At 43.1% G+C, this 27,180-nt stretch overlaps 1 protein-coding gene across 2 annotated transcripts in view; it reads right to left on the reverse strand.

Moving 5' to 3' along the window:
• Dnajb14 (DnaJ heat shock protein family (Hsp40) member B14) overlaps positions 1–27,180 on the reverse strand; it is a 49,491-nt gene that overhangs the window by 11,216 nt on the left and 11,095 nt on the right. The window contains exons 2-7 of one of the 2 annotated variants that reach the window (XM_085677659.2): positions 24,018–24,189; positions 15,814–15,959; positions 4,060–4,245; positions 2,522–2,616; positions 1,722–1,831; positions 1,069–1,241 (exon numbers count right to left, since the gene is read on the reverse strand). In XM_085677659.2, coding sequence (XP_085533785.1) covers positions 1,069–1,241; positions 1,722–1,831; positions 2,522–2,616; positions 4,060–4,245; positions 15,814–15,959; positions 24,018–24,189 — 882 coding nt within the window. The remainder of the gene's footprint in view (positions 1–1,068; positions 1,242–1,721; positions 1,832–2,521; positions 2,617–4,059; positions 4,246–15,813; positions 15,960–24,017; positions 24,190–27,180) is intronic. The other variant, XM_085677660.2, reaches the window with a different exon arrangement.

Raw genomic sequence — 27,180 nt, forward strand, 5'->3', positions numbered from 1 at the left:
GTGCTCAGTCAGGCACAGGGTCACTCATCCTACTGCCTGCCAATCTGGATGTAGAACTCTCAGCTACCGCTCTAGCACCATGTCTGTCTGCATGCTACCATGCTTCCATGATGAGAACAGACTTAAGTCTCTGAACCTGTAAGCCATGCCCAGATAAATGTTTTTCTTTATAAGAGTTGCTGGAGTCAGGAGATAGTGGCACTCGCCTCTAATCCCAGCACTTGGGAGGCAGAGGCAGACAGATCTCAGTGAGTTCGAGGCCAGCCTGGTCTACAAAGCGAGTCCCAGGACAGTCAAGATTGTTACACAGAGAAAACCTGCCTCAGGAGAAAAAAAAAAGAGTTGCTGTGGTCATGGTGTCTCTTCACAGCAATAGAAACCTTAATACACATGCTAACAAAAATAAATAACACTCAACACTGGCACAAGCCGCTATTCACAAGCTATTCTGAATGCTTACTGGATAATATGTTATGATGATAAGGTAACTTGTTTAGCAAGAAGCAATTTGATCTTCTAGATAATGTGTGGCTGGAAGAAGCTATCTATTCAACAAAAATGCTCATTAAACACAGTGAGACAAGAACCACTTAGTAAGTTATTATACTGTGCCAATTATTATGTTTTGCCATGTAAATCACTACAGTCAATAGACATGTTAGGTTGCTTCCAGGGTCTCCAGATGCTAAGACACAAGGATATGTAGGTCTCTTACACAAATCATCTGTGTTTGCATGTCCTACACATACCCTCCTGTGCATGCTGCCTCCATCTCACTAACGCTGCCTGATATGTTGGAGATGTCATGCAGAGAGTTGTTACAGCGGATGGCTTAGAGAACAATGACAACAAAAACCATTGGCACATGTTCAGGACAGACACAACTGCTCTTTTTCTGCACAGTTTTGATTGAATGAATCCATGGATGAAGGACGCATCAAACATAGAGGGCTGACTGAACTCATTCATGTACTGGATTCCAATTATAAACCAGGTAATTTCCCTCCTTAAGTAGCATAATCTACAACAATCATTCCAAAGACTCTAAAAAATATTCGACAGACTTACTCTGCTGTCTTTCTTTCCAACAGTTATTTCGAATATTCGTCACATAATCTTCCTCCACGCTCTTTTCCACCTTTTGTAATAGTGCTCCTTTGTATTCGCTTTTAAAGTCCTTACTGACGTAATAAACAACACCCAAGTTTTCTGTCTGCATTTTAATAGTTTGTCCTGATCCACTGCAAAAGAGAAATAGGATCATTCTTCTTTTAATTAAGACTATATCCTAATATGCAAATCAAGAAGCAAAAATAAAAGCAGTTTAAAGTTAACATCAATATTGGTTACATTCCTGAAAACTGCTCCAAACCACTTTGCACAGAATACACACTTTTTGGTTAAGATTTCTTTGTCTTCCCATCAATTATGTCATTTCCCACTTAAGGGCACAAGCCTAAGACCAATTTTCTCCTTCCCCTTTCTGCCTTTCATGTCAATGTATTAACTGCTACATTTAGTTCAAATTCAAACATAGCTCTTTTGTCCTGACCCAAGTGGGACAAGTGTACAACAGAAACAATCATATAAATGTATCACTATTTTTTGAATTAGAGATTTTCTTGTAAAAGAGTTAGCACTTAAAAACATCAAAGGACCCTTCAAGAGAAGAAATAAAACAGCAACAATTAAATTTTGTAAAATTTCACTTGGCTACTTACGATCTGGGATATAAGGAATAAGGAGGATTGGAGACCATCAACTGGCTTAACAAGGACACTAGGATCAGCACAATAATGGGCATCAGTTGGATAAACACAGAGAACCCTCCCTATAAAAAGAGCAGAGAACAGCAGTGTAATGACTACCCAGCAATCCAGTGGTTGCCACACATTCTGACAGGTACAAAGGACATCTGTGGCCATCTAGGGCAGTGCTTTCAAACCTGCTGAATAATCTCAACATTCTGTTATAATCTCTAAAATACAAACTCCCCAGGGTTGAAAACTAATCCAGCCTCCTTTGAGAGATAAGGAAGCCTCCTCCTGCTATGCATACCGAGTCGAGTCACCCGGGTTTGCAGGAGCTGGGCGCAGGCCCCTTCCTGTCTCGTCCAGTGTCCTTTCCATGCAGCTTTCTACACCGTTAGTTCATTAACATAGGCAATCAGATATGCCTGCATTAGAACCAAGCAAAGGCAAAGATTCCCTACCCAAGGGTTTCAGCATCATTTTTAAATCTTTCCAGATCAAGAGAAAGAAGCCACCTTCAGAACGCACAAACATACCTTTATCAGAATTATGCAATACCAAATCAAAAGGCCCACACTGCCACCACCCTACCCTGACCTCTACTCCTGTGTCTCAATTATTCTCATAGGACGTCTGAGTCTCCTTTGAACACTTGCTAAGAGAAAACTCATTATTTCCTAAAACAACTTGCCCTATTTTTAGTCAATTCTAATTGCTTTACTGAACTAGAATTTGTCATTTTGAGATTTATAATCACATTATAAACATACATCTGCTCTTTCTTCTTCTCTTTCGTGGCCACTGTGTCGGTGTTGATGTTGGTGGCTGTAAGCAGCCCGGCCATTTGAAAATGAGTGTACACTACCTAGAAAATTAAAGACGAGGTTAAATTAGTGAATCCCGTTTGCCTTGATGAGACAAAGAAGTACATGCCATCATGCCCACCCTTCTTGAAAGTAACTAAATTACTGGATGTTTGTTTTCAACAATGAATGTTTACTGTCTGATCTTGCCTCCACCTTCCAAATCAGATATGAGTTACCGTACCCAGTTTTCTAAACTTCTGTGTGAAAATGTGGGTGAAAGTTCCTTAACAATGCTCTACACATGAAGGGCCATCATTGGTGGTTGTTCCTACAAACCTTAGGTCTTTATTCTGAAAATTCTGATTTCTGCACTTAAGTATATCACATACATCTAGAAATTCAAAGAGAGCATTACAATTGATTTTTTAAAATGCTAATATATTAAACTATAAGTGAATCACAGATGGACATATTTAGTTGTTTTCAAATGGAGTGAAGGGCCAGAAATGGCTACTATTGACAGAGTAAACCATGTTATAACTGAGAGCTTCAAATTAACTATTAAGAAAAAAGTTTTGTTTCCAAGATTTCTGACTATTGCCAACATATTTTAAGTCAAAATTCCTAGTTTTAGTAACTTTCCTTGGAGGTAATAAACTTCAATTTGTCAAAACACGGTTAGAGTTTTGATCATTCACTTCTATTTTTACAACTCAGGGATGCTTTGCAAAAATGTCCCACCAATGACAACTCTCTTTCTCTAGGATACTAAGTCAGATTCTCATGTTGAATGGGACATTTTACTCGGCCATAAACAAGCCTAGAGCTTAACAAAATTATTTTTAAATTCATTTCCACATAAACAGTTCACAGTAAGTGAAAATAAGAGTTTACACTGTTTATGCCAGCACTGTTAGATCGTCTCATACAGTGGGAAGCGACACTTCCTGTCAGCCTCGTTTAAGTGGTTGCTCCTACTCTACCACAATAAAAAGCTATCTAAAAAGTTTATGTATCAATCAGACTGTCTACTACTTCAGTGAAAATACAGATGAGGACCTTTACATACATTGGCATTAAGAGTCTAGGGCACTAATGCCGACCACTCCACCCGGGCACCAGCTGCTTCCCCTATTGTAACCTCTATGACACACGGTCTCTGGCCTACACTCTTCTCCTTCAGCTTCCTCTAAGACAAGTCATCTACATCCTTCAACCTTTTAATTAAAGACAGGGCCTGTAACCATGGTAACCCTTGATGTTTCCCTCCTTTGGTGGAAAGCCTGTGGGAAACACAGGCGAGAACCTTGTGCTCTAGTCGGTAACTCCACCACCTGGGAGACTGAGACAGGAGGGCTGCAGTAAGTTAGAGATTACCCCCAGGTTACATAGTGAGCTCCAGACTCGAGTGAAACTCTGTCTTAAAACAGAACGAAGCCCAGATGAGAACACTGGAAATCTTTACGAAGTCTAGCTGAGGAAACAAAATAAGCTCAGAGTACCTGAAGGAAATCCACCTCCAAAAAAGATATTGAACAGGTCCTCCGGAGTTATGTCGGCTTCACAGCCTCGGTGGAAATTGAACCTGCCATTGTTTTGGTGATTACAAGCTTGGTCTTCGCTGCCTGTGAGGTCATACTGTTTTCGTTTCTCTGGATTGCTTAAAACCGCATAAGCATTTCCAATCTCTAAAAAAGCAACACGCAGCAGCATTGGAAAGTAACATCTTCAGTCTGTAGATTGTCTCACATACAGAAGCATCAACTTAAATATTACTTGAAACCAACTGAGAAAAATTACAAAATGGTAACAATTTCTTTTAAATATTATATGTATATTTTTGCAGCATCATGTTATCTCAATATAGCTTTCTGTAATAGTCAAATCTTCCCACTCCCTTGAAACAAAGGAATTGCCATCTCTCCCCTGCAACATAGCACCATGGCCTCTAAAACACAGTCCCCCACTTTGTGTTCTCAGAGTGAGCCATTCAAGATTGTTCAAACTACACAGTATGGATGGAGGTCACACTTTTAATCCCAGCACTTGGGAAGCCAAGGCAGGAGGATTTAAAGTTCAAGGCCACCCCGACAAACAAGACCACTCCCAATGATCCAGCACATCTGAAGAACCCTACCATTTCCGCCCTTCGCTGGTTAATAGTTTCTCCTTCGCAATAAGATCCAAAGCTTACTTGGTGAGTGAGTTGTCTGAGGTCAAATGCTCAGCACAATATGAATACATATCCAATACATAACCCAAGACATTTCTGCTGGAAATCTTTTTCTTTTTGCACACTACCACCTATTTTATTTCTAAACAACTTATTTTCCATAAGACAGAAAACCCCACGTGAGAGTAGGGACTGTCTACGCTGTGCTGCAGTGCTCAAAGGTCCAGCGCAAAGTTTTATGTGTTGTTGCTGTTGTGTTTTGGTTTTGTAGTTGGGTCTCACTACATGGCCCAGGCTAGCCTTGAACTATTCAACCATTTAGTGCATGTGCAAAATTCAGGAATGCTTGCAGCTCCTAGTTATTTAGAGAAATAAATACAAATCTTATTTTGGTGTTCAAAATTTTTTCTTTGTGATAATTATAGATGCATGCACAATTTTAAAATACGCAATAGAGATACTCTACACCCTTTTCCTAATTTCTCCTAGTGATAATATCAATTACAGCAAAATATCATAAATGGAGTACTGACTAAGTACTAATTATGTCAACAGAACATAGAACATTCTTTCAAGTACTCTAATTCCTCACTTTGTGTGTGTGCAGGTGTGTGCTGTGGTCACGCAGGCCATGGCTACACCCTGATCAAGCCAGTTTTTTCTGACCACCTTTCTGTGGTTCTGGGAGTGGGACTCAGGTTACTGGGTTTGCATGGCGAGCACTTTTATACTAGCTGAACTCACTGGCACTGAGGGGTCCTCTTTTATAACCACATTCAATTCCTGCTCCATCCTGCTGCTCCTTAATCCCTGACAACTAATGAACTATTAGTCATTTCTCTATCTTTACCATTTCTAGGATGTTGAAGACCAGACGCAGAGTCGGGGATGCATGAGAAGCAGAGACAGAGAACCCTGAGTTCAAAGTAAACCTGGGTTACATATTGAGACTCACTCATTCTAACTCTCTCTCTCTCATACACACAAATATATATATATAATATATATATACACACATATACATATATATATATATGTTGTATAAATAACACAGTATAAAAATAGGATTACTTCATATAAATGAAACTCTTTGGAACTGACTCATTTCAATGAGCACAGTAGCCAGACAGACCCAGCTAGTCGCATGGCAGAAGGGTGTTGGTTTTTATTACTACATAGTACTCTATGGTAAGGACACAGCACTGTTGGGTTAACTGCTCATCCTCTCCATGACAGCTGGGCTCTTTCTAGTTTGGGGCTATTATAATAAGGCTGCTATATGCCTTTACCCCAGGTTTATGTATAAATGAAAATGTTCATTTCTCTGGGATAACTGCCAGGAGTGCATTGCTCAATTGTACGGTAGCTCAGAATTAGTTTTTTGATCAACTTCCAAAGCTGTTCTGCAAAATGATTCTCATTTTACTTCTCTTCAACAATACATGAATAATCCATCCCATGCACCCAAAGCCTTTAACCATTTTTTCTATGTCAACCATGATGATAGGTGCAGAGCACTATCTGATATCTTGGTTTCACTCTGCATTTCTCTAGTGGCTAATGATGCGGAAGTCTTTTCATGGGCTCCTTTGCCATGGGCAAATTATCTCCAGTAAAATGTCTTCTCGTGTGTGTGTGTGTGTGTGTGTATGAGTTGTTGTGTGACATGTGTGTGCATGTTCATGTATGGATGTATCTGTGTATATGCAAATATTTGTGTTCGCATTTGTGTAAAGGCCAGAGAATAACCTTCGGGCGTTGCTTCCTCAGCTACAACCTACCTTAGGTTCTGAGATCGTCTCATTGACTTGAGCTCCCCAAGTAAGCTGGACTCAATCAACACCAGCGAGCCCAGATCCTGCAGGGATGCTGAGTGTGTGCTGTCAGCCATGCTTTTCTTACCATGAGTTCCCGGGATCTAACCCAGGGCACTTTATTGAGTCACCTCCTCAGCCCCTTCTGCATCGTTTTTAATGATAATTTTTAAAGCTTTTATTAGCAGACATTAATTATACATAATAATGGGTTTCACTGTGATATTTTCATATGTGCATACATAATGTATTTTGATCATATTCGTCCCCATTAGCCTCTCATTCCCCCTTGTCCCCTCCTACTCCCCCTTGTCCCCACCCACTCCATTTTGTCCCCTCCTACTCCTTGTCCCCACCCACTCCCTCTTGTCCCACCCACTCCCTCTTGTCCCCTCCTACTCCCCCTTGTCCCCACCCACTCCCTTTTGTCCCCTCCTACTCCTTGTCCCCACCCACTCCCTCTTGTCCCCACCCACTCCCTCTTGTCCCCACCCACTCCCTCTTGTCCCCACCCACTCCCTCTTGTCCCCTCCCACTCCCTCTTGCCCCCTCCCACTCCCTCTTGTCCCCTCCTACTCCCTCTTGTCCCCTCCCACTCCCTCTTGTCCCCTCCCACTCCCTCTTGTCCCCTCCCACTCCCTCTTGTCCCCTCCCACTCCCTCTTGTCCCCACCCACTCCCTTTTGTCCCCTCCTACTCCCTCTTGTCCCCACCCACTCCCTTTTGTCCCCTCCTACTCCCTCTTGTCCCCACCCACTCCCTTTTGTCCCCTCCTACTCCCTCTTGTCCCCACCCACTCCCTCTTGTCCCCTCCCACTTCCTCTTGTCCCCTCCCACTTCCCCTTGTCCCCAGTTACTCCTACTAATCTTTTTTCTTTGCAACTGGCCCCATTTCTACTTTCATGTCTTAAATTCTTTTAATGTAATTCGTGTGTGTGTGTGTGTGTGTGTGTGTGTGTGTGAGAGAGAGAGAGAGAGAGAGAGAAAGAGAGAGAGAGAGAGGAAGGGAAGGAGGGAGGAGAGAGAGAGAGGTACATGTGGAAGTCAGAGGACAACTCTGTTTACATCTTTAACTTCCAGATGGGAGATGTCTCTGCTGAAGATTTCTTCTGCTTTAACTGCTTAGGGCTCATTCAGTTTCTCACATATAAAAACTTTGTTTTGGCCAAGTTTGAGAAGTCTCCAAACTTTCATTGTTAGCACTTCACGCTCTGTCTCCCTTCCCGGTCTCAGAGTCCCCAGACCTGAGCATTAGATCTTCTGTTACAGCTTCAGGCTCTACTAGGCTGCTTCTTCAGCTCTGTTAGTTCCTGGTTGTCCAACGGGCAGTGGCTACTTTCCTGTTTTCTAGTTCGTCCGTTCTTTACTCATTCTGCCTTTTCTTTCATTCACTCATTAGCAGGTGTTTCAGATCTTTACTTCTGATAATAAATTTCCACTTTGGTCAGCTTCTGTATTTCTTTTCTGATCTTGTTTGCTTTTAGCTCACTTACTTTGGTTCTTCGGAACAGCTGTATCATTGCTACAGTAACATCTTTCTACACAGTTCTGGCTTTTCTGTCCTTCCATGTGGGTGTCTAACAGAGTTCCACAATTCCAGGTGAGGTCCTGGTTCTTGGGATGATAAGAGATTTTCAGATACAATTCTGTTATTTTGTCTACTGCGAGGCTCTGCGTCTTAAACACTGTGCTTCAGCTTCTTCCCCTGTGCCATTCCAATGGTGTAGGGGACACTGCCTCACCACTTTCAGGCAGGAGCACATTTCCTTTCCCCTCAGACTCTGATGACACCTCACTAACACTGGGAAGACATAGATGGGGTTTCCAGATTCGTAATAAGATATAGTTGTCTCCTGGCTAGGAAGAGAAGGGTGCCTTATTGCTGCTCTCCATGTGGTCTTATTGACACCATGAAGCTATACCCTTGTCACTTCTGGATGGTGGTTACCATGCCATCTCTAATCCCCCTTGGGATGGTAAATCCAAGCTGCTAGCATGATTACACTGAAAATCGCCTAGGAGATTGGTGACCAGTATCTGATGGCTTTCCACAATTACATGCGGGCTCTGACTGAATGCGTGGATTAGCCTCTGATGGAGTCACGTGCTGACATTAGTAGGCGCTGAGGGTAGAAGGGGGCCCAGCTGGGGGAGGAATGCCATGTGAGTTATGCCCTTGGAGCTACATCTTATCCTGGCTTCCTTCCTGCATCTCTTCCCTGTGCTTTCTATCCACCATTACGTGAACAGTCTTAGCCTGCCAAGTCATGCTTTCCCTTCATGACAGACAGACACTTTCTCAAATCACATACCCAAACAAATCTCACCTCCCCTTAAGCTATTGTCTCAAGTATTTGGTCAAGCTGGTGTGAAAGTAACTAATTCGCCACCCCAGTGGGGAGGAGAGCGGCTGTTCATCTCTAGGGAGGCCAGGGTGCAGCCCCACAGCACTCCACGGACACTGTGGAAGATGGTAGGGGTAAAGGACTGTGCAGCTTCTCCTGAGGTTGGAGAGATGGTCCAGCAGTGACGAGCACTTGCTCTTACAGAGGATCTGGGTTCAGTTCCAGAGAAAGGTGTGTGGTCCAGTGTGGGCCACTGAGGGGCCAGTTTCTTCTGTAGTATTTGAGCACAATGGAATAGTCATTACTGGTTTTTTTTCTCCCATATTTCTCAGTGCTCTGGGGCTGCCAAGTCCCCCATCACCTAATCTGGAAGGTGTAAGGACAGATCTACCAGACTCTCAAGTGTCCCCTGCCACACTGCTCCTGAGTCCTGAGTTTACAGATCTTCTCACCACCTGTTGGTCTTCCAGGGTCCACCTGACCTGTTCACTGGATAACGTGTAAGCTTTCCATCTACCTGGTATGGAGAATAAGGTCAAAGTTGACTATCCTATCCAAAAGGCCACTGGAGTTTAAACTACTCTGCCTCACTCTCACGTCCAAGCCTTTATCCCGCCCCCTTCTCTAACCATAAAAAAAAATCAAACATCTCACAAAAAAAGTTCTCACCTACGATATGAATGATTCTCCAACAACTCTTGTTCTAATGTTACTTCATTTTTCATCTTTTCTCTTTTATGCTGCTGAGGATAGAGTATTCAAAAATGCTAGATAGGTACAGAACACTTAGCTATAGACTCAGCTCTTTAAAAATACAAAGGGGTGGGGACTCTCAATAAGTTACCTAAGCCTCCTTGAACATATGCTGCATTCTGCAGTCTAAGTAAGCCTTGAACTTGTGACCGCCTGCCTTCATCCCTCGAGCACCTGTAATCACAGTTTTCATAACCAGGCCCACCATTACTTGTCTTTCTGACTTTTCCTCAGCTGTCCTTTTCTGTTCAGGTATTTCGTTACAGGGAGTCTCCTTGGAGAAATGGAGTAAGTTAGAAAATCTTTCTGAGTCTCCATTTTCTCATTATGAAACAAGGGTGGCACTAGCCCCATGATACTTTGTTGGGGAAGATGTGGTTAGGACAGGCCTCATGTGACCTAAGGTGGCCTGTATGTATCTGAGGGTGGCCTTGAACTTCTGATCTTCCGGCCTCTATCACCCAGGTGTTGATATTATAGACGTGTGTCATGAAGTACGTATGGCCTCATGGGAATTTTAATGAATATTATATGAAAACAAAAAAAAACCTGCAAAATGTTTGCCAGATCGTAGACTTCACTACACTGCAAATGTTTCTGTGTGAGGCACAGCTCCCTTCTATGAGTTACAAATTCTGTGAGGATGAAGGGATCTCAAACCCCTCACTTAAGATAAGGAAAAGTCCCAGAGGTAGAATTAACGCCTTTGTTCTGAGAGACTTGCTCTTGAGTCTACAACGTTAATATTAAACTACCAGCCACAGCACATGATCCATAACTATTTATGAAACAAACGGCTAATGCCCTCTGCTATGACACTCATTACATTATATGATGGTGTAATAGTGTACTCAAATATCTCTGACATACCCCGGTCTTTGAGGATGATCTGTACTAGCTTGGTGGGGTTTTTGTTTTGTCATGTTTTGCTTGTTTGGTAGTGGTGTTTTGTTAGATAGTGGATAATGAACTAAAGCCTTGTGAATGAGAGGCAAGCACCACTGAGTTACACCCAATTCAAACACAAGTATGCTTTAATGGTATTTATATCAGAGAGAACAGAGGGAATCGAAGCCACTAGAATAATTTGTAAAGTATATTTAGGTATGTTTTAAAAGTCATAGTGAATATTTCTCTGCTTTAGTAAACTGGACAAGCTTCATGGAAAGACAAAACAGCCACATTTAGTCTGCTGTCCTTGGGAGAATTGTCTGCCTTACAAAAACACAAATGTAGTGTTTAACTTAAGTCCCTAATCTAATCATGTTTATTTTTCTATTCATGAAGAAAATAATATGCAAATGATTTCCACTTTCTATAAAATAATGTTTCAGTGTGATCAAACTTGACTTTAGTTTTCATATAAAAGTGGTATCTATGTGTTGCTTTTATTGGTTAATGAATAAAGAAACTGCTTTGGACCTATAGCAAGGCAGAACTTAGGTAGGCAGGGAAAGCTAAATGGAATGCTAGGAGAAAGGAAGTGGAGTCGGAGACAGAAGCCAAACCATGGAGCTGCCAGAGTCAGACATGCCGAACTTTTCTGGTAAGCCACAGCTATGTGGCGATATACAGATTAATAGAAATGTGTCAAATTAATATAAGAGTTAACCAAGAAGAAGCTAGAGCCAATGTGCCAAGCAATGATTTAATTAATACTGTTTCTGTGTGATTATTTCAGTTCTGGGCGACCGAGACAAACAAGCAGCTCTCTCCTTACAACATAAAAGAAAGAGTGGAGGCTAGTGAGATGGCTCAGCAGGTAAGGCACCCGCCACAATCCCCAGGACTCACACAGTGGAAGGAGGCTCAGCAGGTAAGGCACCCGCCACAATCCCCAGGACTCACACAGTGGAAGGAGGCTCAGCAGGTAAGGCACCCGCCACAATCCCCAGGACTCACACAGTGGAAGGAGGCTCAGCAGGTGAGGCACCCGCCACAATCCCCAGGACTCACATAGTGGAAGGAGGCTCAGCAGGTGAGGCACCCGCCACAATCCCTGGGACTCACACAGTGGAAGGAGGCTCAGCAGGTAAGGTACCTGCCGCAATCCCCAGGACTCACATAGTGGAAGGAGAGATCCACTGCTGCAAACTGATTCCACCTATCAGTTGTGCAGACCTGAACATGCATGCAGGCATGTGTGTGCAAGCACACACACATAAATAAATAAATATAATTTTAAAAAATTAACTCATTTATATATATACATGTGTATATACACATACACACACACACACACACACACACACACACACAGTGTTCTGCAGGTCAGAAGAGGGCACCAAATCTTATTACAGATGGTTGTAAGCCACCGTGTGGTTGTTGGGAATTGAACTCAAGATCTCTGGAAGAACAGTCAGTGCTTTCAACTGCTGAGCCATCTCTCCAGCCCAAATAAATATAATTTTTTTTTAAAAAAAGAAGATAATACCAAAACATTGCCTCTGCTTAGGGAGAAACGGCTTTATATCCAAATGGAAGACTGGCTAAGAATGCAATCAGACATTTAGGAAGTGCATCACAAATGAGCCTGCCATGTCTGTCTGACAGAACAGGCTACAAGACAGTGAACTACATTTGGTCATTGAAAATGTGTGGGCTACAGCTTGAAGTGTCTATACAGTTTCTACTGGGTGAAAACTGGCTCCTGAAGTCCCAATTCTGATCCCTTTGGGACTAATAAATTAGCATTCTTATATATAGATGACCACCCTTATACTGGCTGTGTGAGCCTCTTCCTAGAGATCATCTCTTACCATGTTGATCAATAAATATTATTCCTCCTTTACAAAGTAGAGCATTAAACCATGAATATGTAACACCCAACCTTTAAAACTATCTTTTTTGGTTTGTTTGCTTTTATTTATTTATTTTTTAAGACAGGGTTTCTCTGTAGTTTTGGAGCCTGCCCTGGAACTAGCTCTTATAGACCAGGCTGGCCTCGAACTCACAGAGATCCATCTGCCTCTGCCTCTGCCTCTGTCTCCTGAGTGCTGGGATTAAAGGTGTGCACCACCACGGTCCAACTGAAAACCATCTTTGTGAGACCCCACTGAGTGTATGGCTGGCTTTGTCTGGGACACTTATGCTGTCTGCTGCTTCAAAAGGACAACAGCAACTATTGCAATACAAGCACCTATATTCTTAGTATTTTTATAAGGCCAGTAACGCTTACATGACCTTGATGCACAAGTGGGAGAAACCAGGTTAGCATTCTTTGGGGGTTTTGAGTGTTTGTGTGTGTGTGACTAGAAACCAAACACCCTGTGCACACTAGGCATTCTACAGACAGCCTAACGATCTTCTGTTTTAAAGTTCCTTTTATTTTATGAGTATAAGTGTTTTGCAAGCATGTAACTGTACCTTGTGCCTAGAGAGGTCAGAAGAGGACATCAGGTACCATAAGACTGATGTTATAGCCATCATATGGGCTATGAACCATCACACAGGTTCTAGGACTTAAACCTGGATATTGTAGAAGAATAGAAGATTGCGAGCCACTGTGTAGTTGGTGGTGGTTCCTGGGAATTGAACTCAGGACCTCTGGAAGAACAGTCGGCACTTTTAACCTCTGAGCCATCTCTCCAGCTCCCTATTTTTCTTTTTTCGAGACAAGATTTCACTATGTAGTCCTGGCTGTCTCTGTAGACCAGGCTGGCCTTAAACTCACAGAGATCTGCCTGCCTCTGCCTCTTGAGTGCTGCAATAAAGGTGTGAGCTACCACTGCCTGGCTTGTTCATTATTTTCGGAGTAGTTTCTCAAGTAGCTCGGACTGATCTTGAACTCACTAGTAGCCAAGGAGACCTTGAATTCCTGTTCCTGCTGTACAACTCGCATGCTTGGCTTACAGGTGTTCACAACCATACCTGGTGTCAATCCTAACATTCTTAACATTACGAAGAATTACTACTGTTTACTTTTATGTGAATGAGTACTTTGCTTGGATGCTTGTACCACATGGGTGCAGTGCCTATGGGGACCATAAGAGGGCGTCAGATCCCCTAGAGCTGGGTTACAGATAGTCCTTCAACCTGGGTCTTCTGGAAGAGCATCACGTGCTTTTAACAACAGCACCACCTCTCCAGTCCAGGAAGAATTATTGACAGCACCAGGCGATCACAGACATTTGGATCACACAAATATTTCTAAGCATTTTGAAACAAAAGATTTGCTTCAATTATATTAAATTTGTCCTGACACTTTGATGCACGCATAGGATCCATTCTGAGCGCTGACACTCCCCAGCATCTCCTGTGCTCCTCCTCTATAAAGCCTATACTAATTCTTGTGTGTAACCCACTGAGTTTAACCTGGGGCACTTGTGTGACCATGGGGTTGGAACTAGCCACCAGAGCCTGGTGGGCTTATGAGACAACAGGAAAAGGTTTAAATTAAACCGTTTTAACCCATAATGTTGAACTGTTAAAATGTTTTCTATAATTTCTTTTTAACTTTTTATTTATTTGTGAGTGAGTGTGTGTGTGTGTGTGTGTGTGTCCCTTGCACGTGTTCACACACATACACACACATGTATGCGGGTCATAGGCTGACCTGTGGGAATTAGTTCACTTTGAGTCCCAGACTCAAACTCAGGACGCCAGGCTTGGTGGCAAACGCCTTTAGCTGCTGAGCCATCTCGCTCACCCAGGTTTCCTATACTCCAGATACACCACTGTGAACTTGAGGAAATGCCACTTCGCTTTTTCACAAGCACAGCTTTGGCAGGGCTTTCACTGGAATATATTATTAATTCCCAAATGTACTTTCCTTGGCAACTTCCTTCAACAAATAAGACTGTTCTATAAACAATATCCTCCTCCCTCCCTACCCACCTCTCTCTCCAGCCAGAAGAAAACAAAAACAATTTTCTAGTATATAGCCCTGCTGGCCTGGAACTTGCTATGTAGACCAGGCTGGCCTCAAATGTGTGATCCTCCTGCCTCTGCCTCCTGAAAGCTTGGGTTATAGGCATTTTCCACAATGCTTAGACTATAAACCATTTTAATGGTATTATTTTGAAGGACCAATCAAGTCTTTTTTGAAACATTTAAAATAAAAGTACCTCCTTTGTTCCACTCTAAGACCCCAGTGTGCTACTGAAAACACCAAACACTGACTCTATGAATATCAAATTCACAAGAATCAACAATCACAAAATTACATTTCACGTGTATAATACATTAATTGCTACAATGAAACAGTAACAAAACATGAAATCATTGCTATTGATCTTTTACTTAATAATAAGCCCAAAGCACAGGGGTCAGTCCTGCTGCCAGCAACTCTATCTTGCAGAGAGAAGCCAGAGAGTGCTTCCCTGGACAGAAGAAGTTAAAGGAAGCATGTGCAAACATGGGGAAGGAAGGGTAATGCAGACAAGAGATAGTCGTGTCTCTCATTACAACACACGAAAGAGGAAATTATGAAGTCAGTTACCCAATATTCGTGCATATTTAATATAATACCAAACTCACTAAAACTTAAAGTAAAATAGAAAACACAGACAGGAGATAAGAAATCAATGCTGAAGAAGCAAAAGGAATCCTATCACTAGACAGGCACACAGAAGGAAGAACTGTGCTGAGCCTGGCGGTCCATGCCTGGCACCTCAGCACTCAGAGGCAAAGCAGGAAGACTGTTAATACAAGGCCAGCCTGAGTTGCATAGCAAGACCTGGGCTCATAAACCCCAGGGATAGAAATGCAGCTCAGCAGCCGAATGCATGCCTAACATGTACAAGGCCTTGGGTTTGAACTCTTGCATCATCAAACCTGACCAGGTGTCATAGAAAGATAAGAACACGACCAACATCCCTAGAATAGACTATTTAGGAAATCATCATTCTAGACCGTGTCCAGGAAAAACTCATTAAAAATGTCCCTTTCAGCTGACTTGGCACAAGATGTCAATGCTGGAAGGGAATGCAAACCATCACTCCTCAAACAAACCTAGAAGACATTCATGCTACCTAGGAAAGTTACTTGGGATTGTGAAGACCAGCCACACTGCATTTGCTTGGCTGAGTAGTGAAAGCCAGTTTCAAAGGCATTTTCGACAGTTTGTAAACTGGTTTCTAGATGCACCAGAAGAAAGCAGAATCTCACATTCTGAAACACTGTAAAGTGCATTCTAAAAAAGACCTTATTGAAGTTTTATAAGTTACTTTACTTTTAAAAGCATCCGTGGCTCCAGGGGCGTGGTTTTTGTCAGGATGAAACTTCAAAGCAAGCTTCCTATAAGCTTTTTTCAAATCTTCATCACCAGCATCTTTTGTAACTCCCAGAACTTCATAGTAATTTTTACACTTGTTTATGCTGTGGACAAGAAAGGGTATGATATGAATTTCAAGCAAGAGCACAATGCTACTCTCTATTCCTCAGAATGGAATGAGGAATATCTGTGGCTGTAATGACCTATCCAGGCTGTTTGTGCCACTCTCTTTGGTAGACAGACAATTCCTCCACCCATGAGAACGTCCACATCACAGTTTATCAAAGCTACAGGGAAGTACAGGCCATGGTGAGCACAGATGAAGGGCACTGACTGCAGCTAGAGCGGAAGAAACCCCTCAAAATGTGCCACAACTAAGGAGTGAACATGGAGAGAGCATTAGTGCACAGCGCAGACCTACAGAGCACAGGAGCCGGGCTACTGTCCACACGGGAACTGCAGTGCTGAGCACAGGAGCTGGGCTACTGTCCACACGGGAACCGCAGTGCTCGCCCAGACGAAGCCAGCACAGGCTAGCTCCACACCATGGCTACTGAGAATTTACCTGAGTTACTCTGAAAAGCACAGGGATTCTGTATTAATAAAACAGTCAAAAGTAGTAGTGGGGATTAAAGAATACTTGTTCATCCAATTTCCATCAGTCCGTTCCCAGAAATCACCTAATACCGTTGGTTCTTCAGTTCTTTCAAAGGTTTCCATACTGAAGTTTGGAGTGTTGAATACATATCAGGAATAGCAGAGATATACAGACGGGATTAGAGAACACTGAGAACTCTAGGGTGACAACATCCTACAACCAAACCACCTGACATCCCAAGAGCCAAGGCAGGTGGGTGGAAGGGCTGGCAGCGGAGCTTGGTGCCAGGGAGCACACAGCACGCGTGGATGAAACTCTGGGCTCATTTTTTTTTTTTTTTAGCAGATGTGCATTTCTTTGTAAAATATTTTGTAACTTTAGTTGTGTTCCATATTCTGTTTTGAGAGCAGGACAACAGGTAAACTAACTGGAAGCACTGGTAACTAGGGGCAAAACTGGGAAAAGATGTGGGAGAAATGGGAAAGGGTGAGAGGGAAAAACCTCACAGATCAATTCACAAAGAGCTGAGGCAGGTTTTAACATCGCAACACTTGGTACCTCGACAGCCCCCTTAACTCCCCCTTCATAATGGAAGCACCCACGATGCACTGTGTCCATGGAGAGGAGACAGGAGAAGGGTACAATGACAGAAATTACACAATGCTATTGGATGATCACCAAGGACAGCAGCCACTGTGGCATAGAGCTGGTCTCAGTCTAGGAGACTCCCGACATGTGCTGTGGCAAGTTCATTGGAGCCTACAAGATTGTAAGTCCCAGAACCCTGATACTGAACTTCACAGTGTGGGAGCGACTTCGATTTTTCTTTGATCTGATTTTGACTGTGCCCTGACTCTTTCCTCGTGGAGTAAGGAAAATATTGAACTTATTTTTTTATTTTACAGGAGCCCACGTTTGACAGAATTTGAGCTTTTATAGACACTTTGGTATTTTAGAAATGTAACACAAGGGGCTGGCTTGCTGGGGTTTCTGTCCCGCCCAGTACCCCACATCCGGCAAACCCCAAAGAAAAATCATACACAGGACTCCATAAGATTATAAACTGATTGGCCCATTTGGTCAGGCTTCTTATTAGTCCTTGTAAGTTATATTAATCCATTATCGTTATCTATGTTAGCCACATGGCTCAGTACCTTTCTCAGCGTGGCAGCTCACATGTTGCCTCTTCGGTGATCTGGGCAGGAATGGCGGAGGAAGCTTCCTGCTTCCCAGAATTCTCCTGTTCTCATTGCATCACCTCTACTTCCTGTCTGGTTTTCCCACCTATACTTCCTGCCTGGCCAATCAGCGTTCTATTAAAATACATGATTGACAGAATACAGATAATTCTCCCGCACCATAGAAAGACTTTGAATATTTTGTTTTTGGAGACAGGGTCTCTCTGTACAGGCCTGGCTGGCCTTAAACTTACAGAGATCTGCCTGCCTCTGACATCTGAGTACTAAGATTAAAGACATTTGCCACTATGCCTGGTTGATTTTGGATATTTTAAAGATGCTGAATTTTTAAGGTTTGAACGTTTGAAGATTTTGAGACACTTAAAGTTTGTAATATGCTTTATATTGTGATATTGATAGTAATGATATCTTGGTGCCAATAGGAAAAGTTACAGCTGAAGTGATGTGTTTGTGCATTAAGTTGACAAAGGGTCAACTGTCCTGGATAGTTTTATGTCAACCTGACACAATCTGGAGTCATTTTAGAAGATGAACCTCAACTGAGAGAACGTCCCCACAGACTGGCCTGCAGGCAAGCCTGTGGTACATTTTCTTGATTGCTGACTAATGGGGAGGACTCAGGTCACTGTGATGGTTCCACCCTTGGGCTGGTGGCCCTGGGTTCTATAAAAAAAGCAGGCTGAGCAAACTATGAAAAGCAAGCCAGTAAGAAGCATCCCTCCACACCTCTGCATTAGCTCCTGCCTTCAAGTTCCTGGCCTAAGTTCCCTAGACAATGAACTACAAACGTATGAGGTGAAATAAAACCTCTCCTCCCGAGATGCTCTTTGTCAGGGCCTTTGTCACAGAAACCCGAACTAAGGCAACATGCTAAACACAAGTCCTCTGGAGATTCTTTCTCCTACACATAGAAAGAACTCTGTTGGGGAAGGCGGCACTGCAGAGAATCTCCTAAGCCAGGTGCAGTCATGAGGACACAGACCAAGATATGGACTTGCTGCAGATGGTCACTCTAGTTTGCTTTCTGCTGTTGGGAACAAAAGCAACTTGAGGAGGAAAGGGTTCATCTTAGCCTACACTTCCAGGTAAGTCTGTTACAGGGGAAATCCTGCACTCAGGCAGGAACTGACACGGAGACCACACAGGAACCCTGATTACTAGCTCACTCACCCTGGCTCACTCACCATCAGCCAGCTTTCACGATGAAACCTGAGACCACCTGCCCAGGGGTGGCACTGCCCCCAGAAGGCTGGCGTCTTAGTGAGGATAACTATGGCTGTGATGAAACATCATGGACAAAAGAAAGTCGGAGAGGAAAGGGTTTTTATTTCACTCGCAGTCCCACATAACAACAGTTCATCATCAAAAGCAGTGGGGGCAGGACCTCAAGCAGGACAGGAGCCTGGAGGCAGGAAGCTGATGCAGAGGCCATGGCAGGGACTGTTTACTGCCTTGCTCCTTATGGCTAGCTCAGCCTACTTTCTCAGAGAACCCAAGACCAGCAGTCCAGTAATGGCACCACCGCAATAGGCTGGACCCTCCCCATCAATCACTAATTTTAAAACGTCCTACAGCTGGATCTTATGGAGGCATTTTCTCAATTGAGATTTCTTCCTTTTAGGTTACTCTAGCTTCTGTCAACCTGACACAAAACTAGCCAGCACAACTGGGCTCTCCCACATCAATGAAAAATAAAGACAATTTCCTACAGATATGGCCATAGGCCAATCATTCTGTGCAAACCCTTCATTGTGATTCCCTCTTTCTTCTTGCTTGTGTCAAGTTGGCCAAACAAACTAGCCAGGAAAATTAAACACTTCAAGTAATGCTCTACCATATACTCTTACCATATGTGGTGGTTTGAAAAGGAATGGCCCCCATAGGCTCATATATTTGAATGTTCGGTCATTAGGGAATGGTGCTACTTAACAGGGATTAGGAGGTGTGACTTTGTTGGAGTGGGTGTGGCCTTGTTGGAGGATGTGTGTCACTAAGGGTTGGCTTTGGGTTTCAGATGCTCAAGCCAGGCCCAGTGTCTTGCTTTTCCTGCTGCCTTTAGATCGGGATGTAGAACTCTTAGCTCCTTCTCCAGCACCATGTCTGCCTGTGTACTGCCATGCTTCCCACTGTGAAGACCATGGACTAAACCTCTGAAATCATAAGTCAGTCCCAATTAAATGTTTTCTTTTATAAGAGTTGCTGTGGTCATGGTGTCTCCTCACAACAACAGAACAGTGACAATGAGACCCTACTTTCTCACATCACAGCCTTTCCATCAAGCTGTGTGTAATTTTTCTTGTTATTGTGACCAAATGCCTGACTATGGCAACTTAGAAACCATCGGGGGTTTATTCTGACTGGTACCGGTGAGGAAGTCCACCACAGCAGGGAAGATGTGGCGCACACTAAAGCGCAGAGGGCAATGAGTGCTTGCTAAGCTCAGCCTTCTCCGCTGTATGCAGACTGGCCCACGGAAGGGCACTGCCCATCCAGAGAGGATCTGCCCACCCCAATCAACCTAGACTAGAAAATCCCTCCCAGATGTGCCCAGATGCAGCTGTCTCCAGGGTGAGTCTAGGTCCTGTCATGCTGCTAGTTAAAAGAAGCGTTTGCTGCGTGTTTAGTTTGTTCTTTTCTGAAAGATCCAAACTTTCTGCATCCTTAACAATAAAACAAATCTTTAAAAAGAAATTTCAGAGGACATAGTTCATTTATACACATATGCATTCTCCCCTGTGCTGTCTTAGAACTCTGTCAACAAGAAGATCACAAGTAGATACACACCACCCACTTCCTAACCCTGGGCCAGAAACATAAACCCAAGTAAATCTTCTTTCTGAACAACTTGGGAAGCAAATATTGTACAATGGAGGCCTCAGGGCCTGTCTGGCCCACTGTCTATCCCTTCTTTGCTGGACTGGAAATATAATGGCAGGAGCGAAGAGTTATTTTTCAACTTCCTCTCTCTCTTTAACTGTGTTACAGATGTTCATTTCGATAGATCCCAGTGACTGGGGCTGTAGCTCAGTTGGTACGGTAGGTGCCTGACGTGCATGAAGCCCTGGGTCCAGTCTCCATACTGGGTGTGGTGGCAAACACCTATGACCCCAGCATTCAGGAGGTAGAGGCAGATCAGAAAATCAAGGTCATCTTTAGCTGGAGAGAGTTCTAGACCATCCTGAGCTATGTGAGACTTTGTCTCAAATGAATACATAGGCTTTAGATTTAACTGGTGTTTAGGGAAACACTTCCAAGTTAAGGCATTATCCTTCTGATGTGTCTAACAACTGTAATTTATCTTCCTCTAACTTAAAGAACTGAAATTTAACAAGACCAGGCACTGTGGTCTCACACCTGCAACCCCAGCACACTGCTGGGGAACTGAAGCAGAAGGAACATGAGTTCAAGATCAGTCTAGGCTATGCCGCAAGAGCTGGTCTAAAAACAAAAACAAAAACAAACAAAAAAAGGGTAGAGGAAGACAAGGGGCACTGATGCTTAAATCAAATCTGAAGGTCCGGTCTCTGTGATGCCGAAGAGATGGATCTGTGTAGGAGCAGTTGCGGACACTGACGATACCTGCCTGCCTGCCTGCTAGACTCCACACGGACCTTCCATGTTTAATACTAAATGGCTTTACAATGATGTATTAACTTCAAATAAAATTCACTTTCCTCAATTTTTTAAAACCTAATTCAGCTCAGAGACAGACAGCCTCATGGTGCTGACTGCTTGCTCGCTGAGTTACACAAGCTTTCTTCAGTCTTACTATAGCCTCGCACTTACGCAACGGGAGTGGCATCATTGCGTGGCTTCTCCCCATTGAGCCATACTGTTACTGAGCAACTTGTTCATATAAGCATCTTCTCTATCAAGACAGTGTACCTTCCTGAGGAAAATCCCTTGTGTATAAATAAAACAAAACACAAAATGGCACGGTGCAGCTCTGGCCTCTCACCTGCCACCTCGCAAGATGCGTGTGAAGCCTGCTGCAAACATACACACTACGCAACTAGGCAACTGACATACGAGGGACTGATGGAAATATTTCAAATAACTTAGGGATTTCACCTAGAAGAATGCTTCATAATTAGTCACAGAATTTTTATATATACAATTTATATTAGATACACATAGTTTATATTATATAGAAATTAAAAGATACAGTAGAGTTATTGGTTTAGAGAATCAATCTGCAATGCTGGAGGTGATGCTTCTAAAGAAATTCATCTATCCATAAGGAATGTGATCGTAAATATGGCTGGACCCTCAGACAAAGCTAACTGTATTCACTGCATTCCCCCTGTAAAGAAGCCCACACTTTTACTAGTCTCCACAAGTTCCCAGCCTCCTCAACGGCCCTCCCTCCTGCAAGTCTCCGCCTGCCCAACTCTGATAGCATGCGTGCTCCCCATTAGTGCTCATTCTTTCACTCTCAGGGTGTCCCCAGAAGCACATCCCCTCACCTATGGGGAAAACGAAAACAAGCACATATACACACAGGCATGCACAGAAGCACACTCACACCAATGCTAAAACAAATATGCTTCCCTTATTCATTGAAGTTCCTCTCTTGGGGGCTCTCGCATGTGTGCTCTCCCTCCCTATAAGGGAGAGGAACTATAGACTTAAAAAAAGCAATAACATCACATCTGGAAGAACACCGTTTTCTAAAATATGCAGCTGCAGTTGTGCTTGTTGGTGACACTTCCAAGCAAATAAGTAATTCTATTTGGGGGGAAGGGTCACAAAAATTACATACAATACAATTCAGTTTGTAATTAGAAAATTCATGGATTAGCTGAAGAGATGTCTTAGTGGTTAAGAGAATTTGCTACTCCTCCAGTGGACCCAGGTTCAGTTCCAAGCACCTACAACCTTCTGTAACTCCAGTTCCTGGGGGATCAGATACTTTTTTCTGGCCTCTACAGGCACCAGGCATGCATGTAATGTACATATATACATACATGTAAAACACTCATCCATATAAAACAAAAGTAAATAAATCCAAAATGAGAGAAACAGGATTCACGGGGTGTGCTCTCCCGGTGTAATGTAATGCCTACAGGAGAACACAACCTGTTTCAGCATACAGTTTCAAGCATACTGCTTTCTTATCACTCTTCCCCAGAAAAAGTCGGGAGCAATCTCTCTCTCACTTATTCAGTCAACTCTGACAAGGTGCGGCCTTGTGGAAGTGGTCGGCAGGCTTTGAAATGCTTGCTACCACTCACACCAGTCATGTCCTCTTTCACGGCTGCACCGTGACTAGGGAGTACGTTTTCTTCATCGTGATTTCAGACACAAGGATACAATGGAGCTTTAGCATGCACATATAAAGGGGAAAAATACGATAGAAATATTTCAATATCAGATTCAGAACACTGTGACAAGCGGCTTTCATCACTGATAAGATCCGAGTCTCAGAGTATATGTTCTAGAAATTATGCTGGACCCACTCTGCTGCTTTCCTGTGCTTCCTCACATCAGGTCACAATGCCACGGGATCCGCCCTCCCGATTTGTCACCTCCAGAGTCTATCAGCTGCCAGCACCAGCTGCCAGGAAGAGCAGCATCAGAACACTTTCCTTAGCTTCCACAGGAGCCAGGCAGGGGTGGTGCACACCTTTAATCCCAGCACTTCGGAGACAGAAACAGGCAGATCTCTGGGTATTTGAGGCCAGCCTCGTATACAGAGCGAGTTCCAGACAGCCAAAATAAATAAATAAATAAGTCACCAAAAAACCACTAAAAACCAAAAACTTCCAACAGGAAACAAAACAATCTATTCTGAAGTATTTCATACCTCTTAGCTTAGCCTTTTTTTCAAGAAAACCCTCTCTTATTTATAAGATTAGTAACACAGTATTTCTAAAACCAAGTTTCTCGCTGCTCAGCTCCAACCCACTCTGTTGCATACAGGCGTGTATGAAGAGAGGACCAGAGGGGACAACCGGATGGAGCACTGTGGTGTCTGTGTACAAAGGCAGCCTTGCAAAACTGGGAAGAAAAAGAGGATGTAGAGGCAGGAAGTGTAAAGCATGGCTGCCCTGACTCTCAATTTTCCTCCTATGAAACGCTCCCGTTTTCAACTGTATACGCCAGCACAGAAATTCATCTCCCCCCTCCTACCGGCCAAACAACGCATAGAATCAACGCTGAAGTCATCACTTTACACTTGGGCCATATCGTTGATTTAAAAGAATGGAACCTTCCACAGAGCTTTATAAAGGCTGACCTCACCAAGACTCTGAAGCACCGGATGCCCCGGGAACACCTTTGTTTCCTTTCTATGCAACTGGCATTATGACATCAGTTAAGTTCGATCAGAATCAACGCTCATGGAGATGACATCATCACATTACCTGAGAACTCCGTCTACTTGGTCTTTGGTGTAGACTTTTCCTCCTTCAGCACTACTCGGTGTGCCGTCCTTTGTGCAGGTAGGCTGGCTCTGGTCCCCACCCCCTGGAGGTCGTCGGCAGTGTGTGCTGTTTCCAGCGGTGCTTCCATTTTTCATAATTATTTCCAATAATGCTGTGGGAAGACAGACAAAGGGAACTGTACCTGCTTACATCAGGACACAGATACGCAACTCCACAAGCAAAGAAAGCAGACGAACTGCAATGATGTCTTCCAAAAAGATTTAACATGGCCTCCTCCTCCTTTTTTAGGGTGGGGAGGGGTGGTGGTGGTGGCATTGTTTTGTTTTCCCCTTTATTTAGACAGTATCTTGTTATTCATTTGGACTGACCTAGACTCATGTGGCCCACGCTGGCTTTGAACTCTCAATTCTGCCTGAGTTTCCCAGTGCTGGGATTACAGGCACAAACCACCAATTCAGGCTCTACAATGTCTCTTTAAATAACAAACCTCCTGCTACCAGGTGTGGTGGCACACACCTTTAATCCAACACTTTGGGCATAGAAGTAGGCAGATCTGTGAGCTCCAGGCCAGTCAGAGATACATAGGGCAGCCCAGTCTCAAAACCAAACCAAACCAAGAGTAAACATTAGTGATTCTCCTAGTGCATAACGGTCTGCAGAACAGTAACTGTCACTTAGGAGAGCTCAAAGACATGTGACGTTAGTAACTACAAATCACTATCATATAATTGTCATGACATGCTTATCACACAGTAAAACTGAAGAAATTCCCAAAAGATAACATTTCAAAGTAATTAATGAGACTATTAAAAACACAAAAAAGGTAGGCATATGATGCGGGAGAATTGTCTGTATTCTGTCAATCATATTTTAATAAAATGCTGATTGGCCAGGCAGGTAGTATAGGCGGGAAAACCAGACAGAAAGTAGAGGTGATGCAATGAGAACAGGAGAATTCTGGGAAGCAGGGAGGTTCCTCTGCCATTCCTGTGCAGACCACTGAAGAGGCAACATGTAAGCTGCCCAGCTGAAAAAGGTACCAAGCCATGTGATAATGTAGATAAGGATAATGGGGTAATATGTGTCATAAGAACTAATAAGTAGCCTGACCTAATAGGCCAATCAGTTTATAATCTTATGGAGTCCTGTGTGTGATTTTCTTTGGGAATTGCCGGTTGTGGGGTACTGAGCGGGACAGAAACCCCAACTAGCCGGCCCCTTCATGCTACAGGCAGATCTCTGAATTCAAGGCCAGCCTGGTCTACAGAGTGAGTTCCAGGACAGCCAGGGATGCACAGAGAAACCCTGTGGGGTTAGGGGGGGGCAAGCAACAACAAAAAAAGAAGCAGAAATTAGATTTCTGTTTACTTTTCAGCAGCAACAAGGGGAACAAAGGACATTAGAATACATCTTTTTTTTCTTTTTTAAATACAATCTTTAAAGCAGAAAACCAATTGTCAACTTGAGCTGAGCAGTAAGATTCTTTCAAATACACAAAGAGGTTGGAGCGGCAGCGTGGCAGTTAGGAGTCCAGCTGCCAGGACGCACATCAGGTGGCTCACAGTCACCTACACTCCAGTTCTAGAGGATCCACCACCTTCTGGAACCTGCACACATCGTTGAGAAAATGCATCACTCAGACACATGCACTAAAGAAAGAAAGTGCACTGTTTCCATTTCAGACAGAAGGAAGCTGTCCATGTGGGCCTCTAGCAAGCATGAGCAGTGGTCCATCACTGTGGGAATAAATGTAAGCACCAAAGACAGAACAGCAGTAACGTCTGAGAAACAGAGGCTAATGGCAGGGGAGAAGGAATGACGAGGTGAGGTCGGCCAAAACATTCCCAGCGGTTAAAGACAAATGGTGCAATACGATTAATCTTACTATTGTCTGGTCTACATAGCAAATTCTGGACCAGCCAGGGCTACAAAGTGAGACCTTGATTCAAAAGGAAGAGAGGAAAGGAGGGAGGGAGGGAGGGAGGAAAAGGGAAGAGAAAAAGTAACTTAAGTCACAAGTAGGCTAAAAAGCAAAAACAAAAATCATCACGCATAATGATAAAAAAGACAAATATTTATCACAAAATGAACCATTCAGACAGTGAAATACTATTTGGAAATAAAATGACACTAAATATTAACTTGCCTATCACACAGATGACAGGGAACACATTATGCTAAGCCAATGAAGCCAGGCACAAAAGACCACATGCTACGTGGTTCCATTGATATGAAAAGCACAAGGCCTGGAGATGTGGTTCATAGGCAGAGCTGGCCTAGCTAGCCTTGGATTGAGTCTCCAGAAACACTGGAGTTGGGTGGGAGCCTGGGAAGGCTGGGGATGCAGAGGGAGGAGAAGGGAAGGAGAGAAAACAAACAGAGCAGGTAAACACACACTTAGAAAGCAGATTGGTTTCTGCCAAGGGCGGGGGTTAGTGGGTCAGAGGAAGCTGAAATGACACAAGGCATCCAATAAGCCATTTTATTTCCAAGGTTTGGAAGTGTTTCAAAATTATGGCACGAGTTGCACAATTCTGTAAATCCACTAAAAAACCCACTTAACTCTGTACTTTCAATGAGTCAATTATTTAGTATGCAGATTATATCCAGAAAGCTACTATACATATATAATTTTTAGTTATATATTAAAAACTCCAATTGCTGTTGTCAGATTTGCAAAAACGTATCTATTACTTATATAATTCTTTTACTGTGGCTAACAGATAAGAGGTCACCAAAGAAAGAAACCGTATTTTATGACAATCTAATTGTAGGTGATATAGTAATCTAATAGTTATTAACAAGAAAAATAAAAGACCTACCATATAGCTAACTTCCAGTAGGAGTTCAGCCTGCATTTAATATAACCACAGTGGAATCAGTATAGTCTATGCAGCAAGTGGTGATCCATGACATGTAAATAGCAAAACTTAAAAAAAAATCTAATGCAGATGAAGAAGATCTCAAACCCAAATCCTCCTGCCTCTGCTCCTTGGTACTGGGATTACAGGAGTGTACCACCATACCAGGTCAGGAACTTAAAATTTAAATCTCTCTAAATCTTGAATAAAGTCAAAGAGAATTAAGTACCAAAATCATAACCTCATGCACAAAATCCCCTAATATATGATGACAGGAACAA

This window comes from Myodes glareolus, chromosome 17 (genome assembly GCF_982192425.1).
Source record: "Myodes glareolus chromosome 17, mMyoGla1.1, whole genome shotgun sequence".
Lineage (NCBI taxonomy): Eukaryota > Metazoa > Chordata > Mammalia > Rodentia > Cricetidae > Myodes > Myodes glareolus.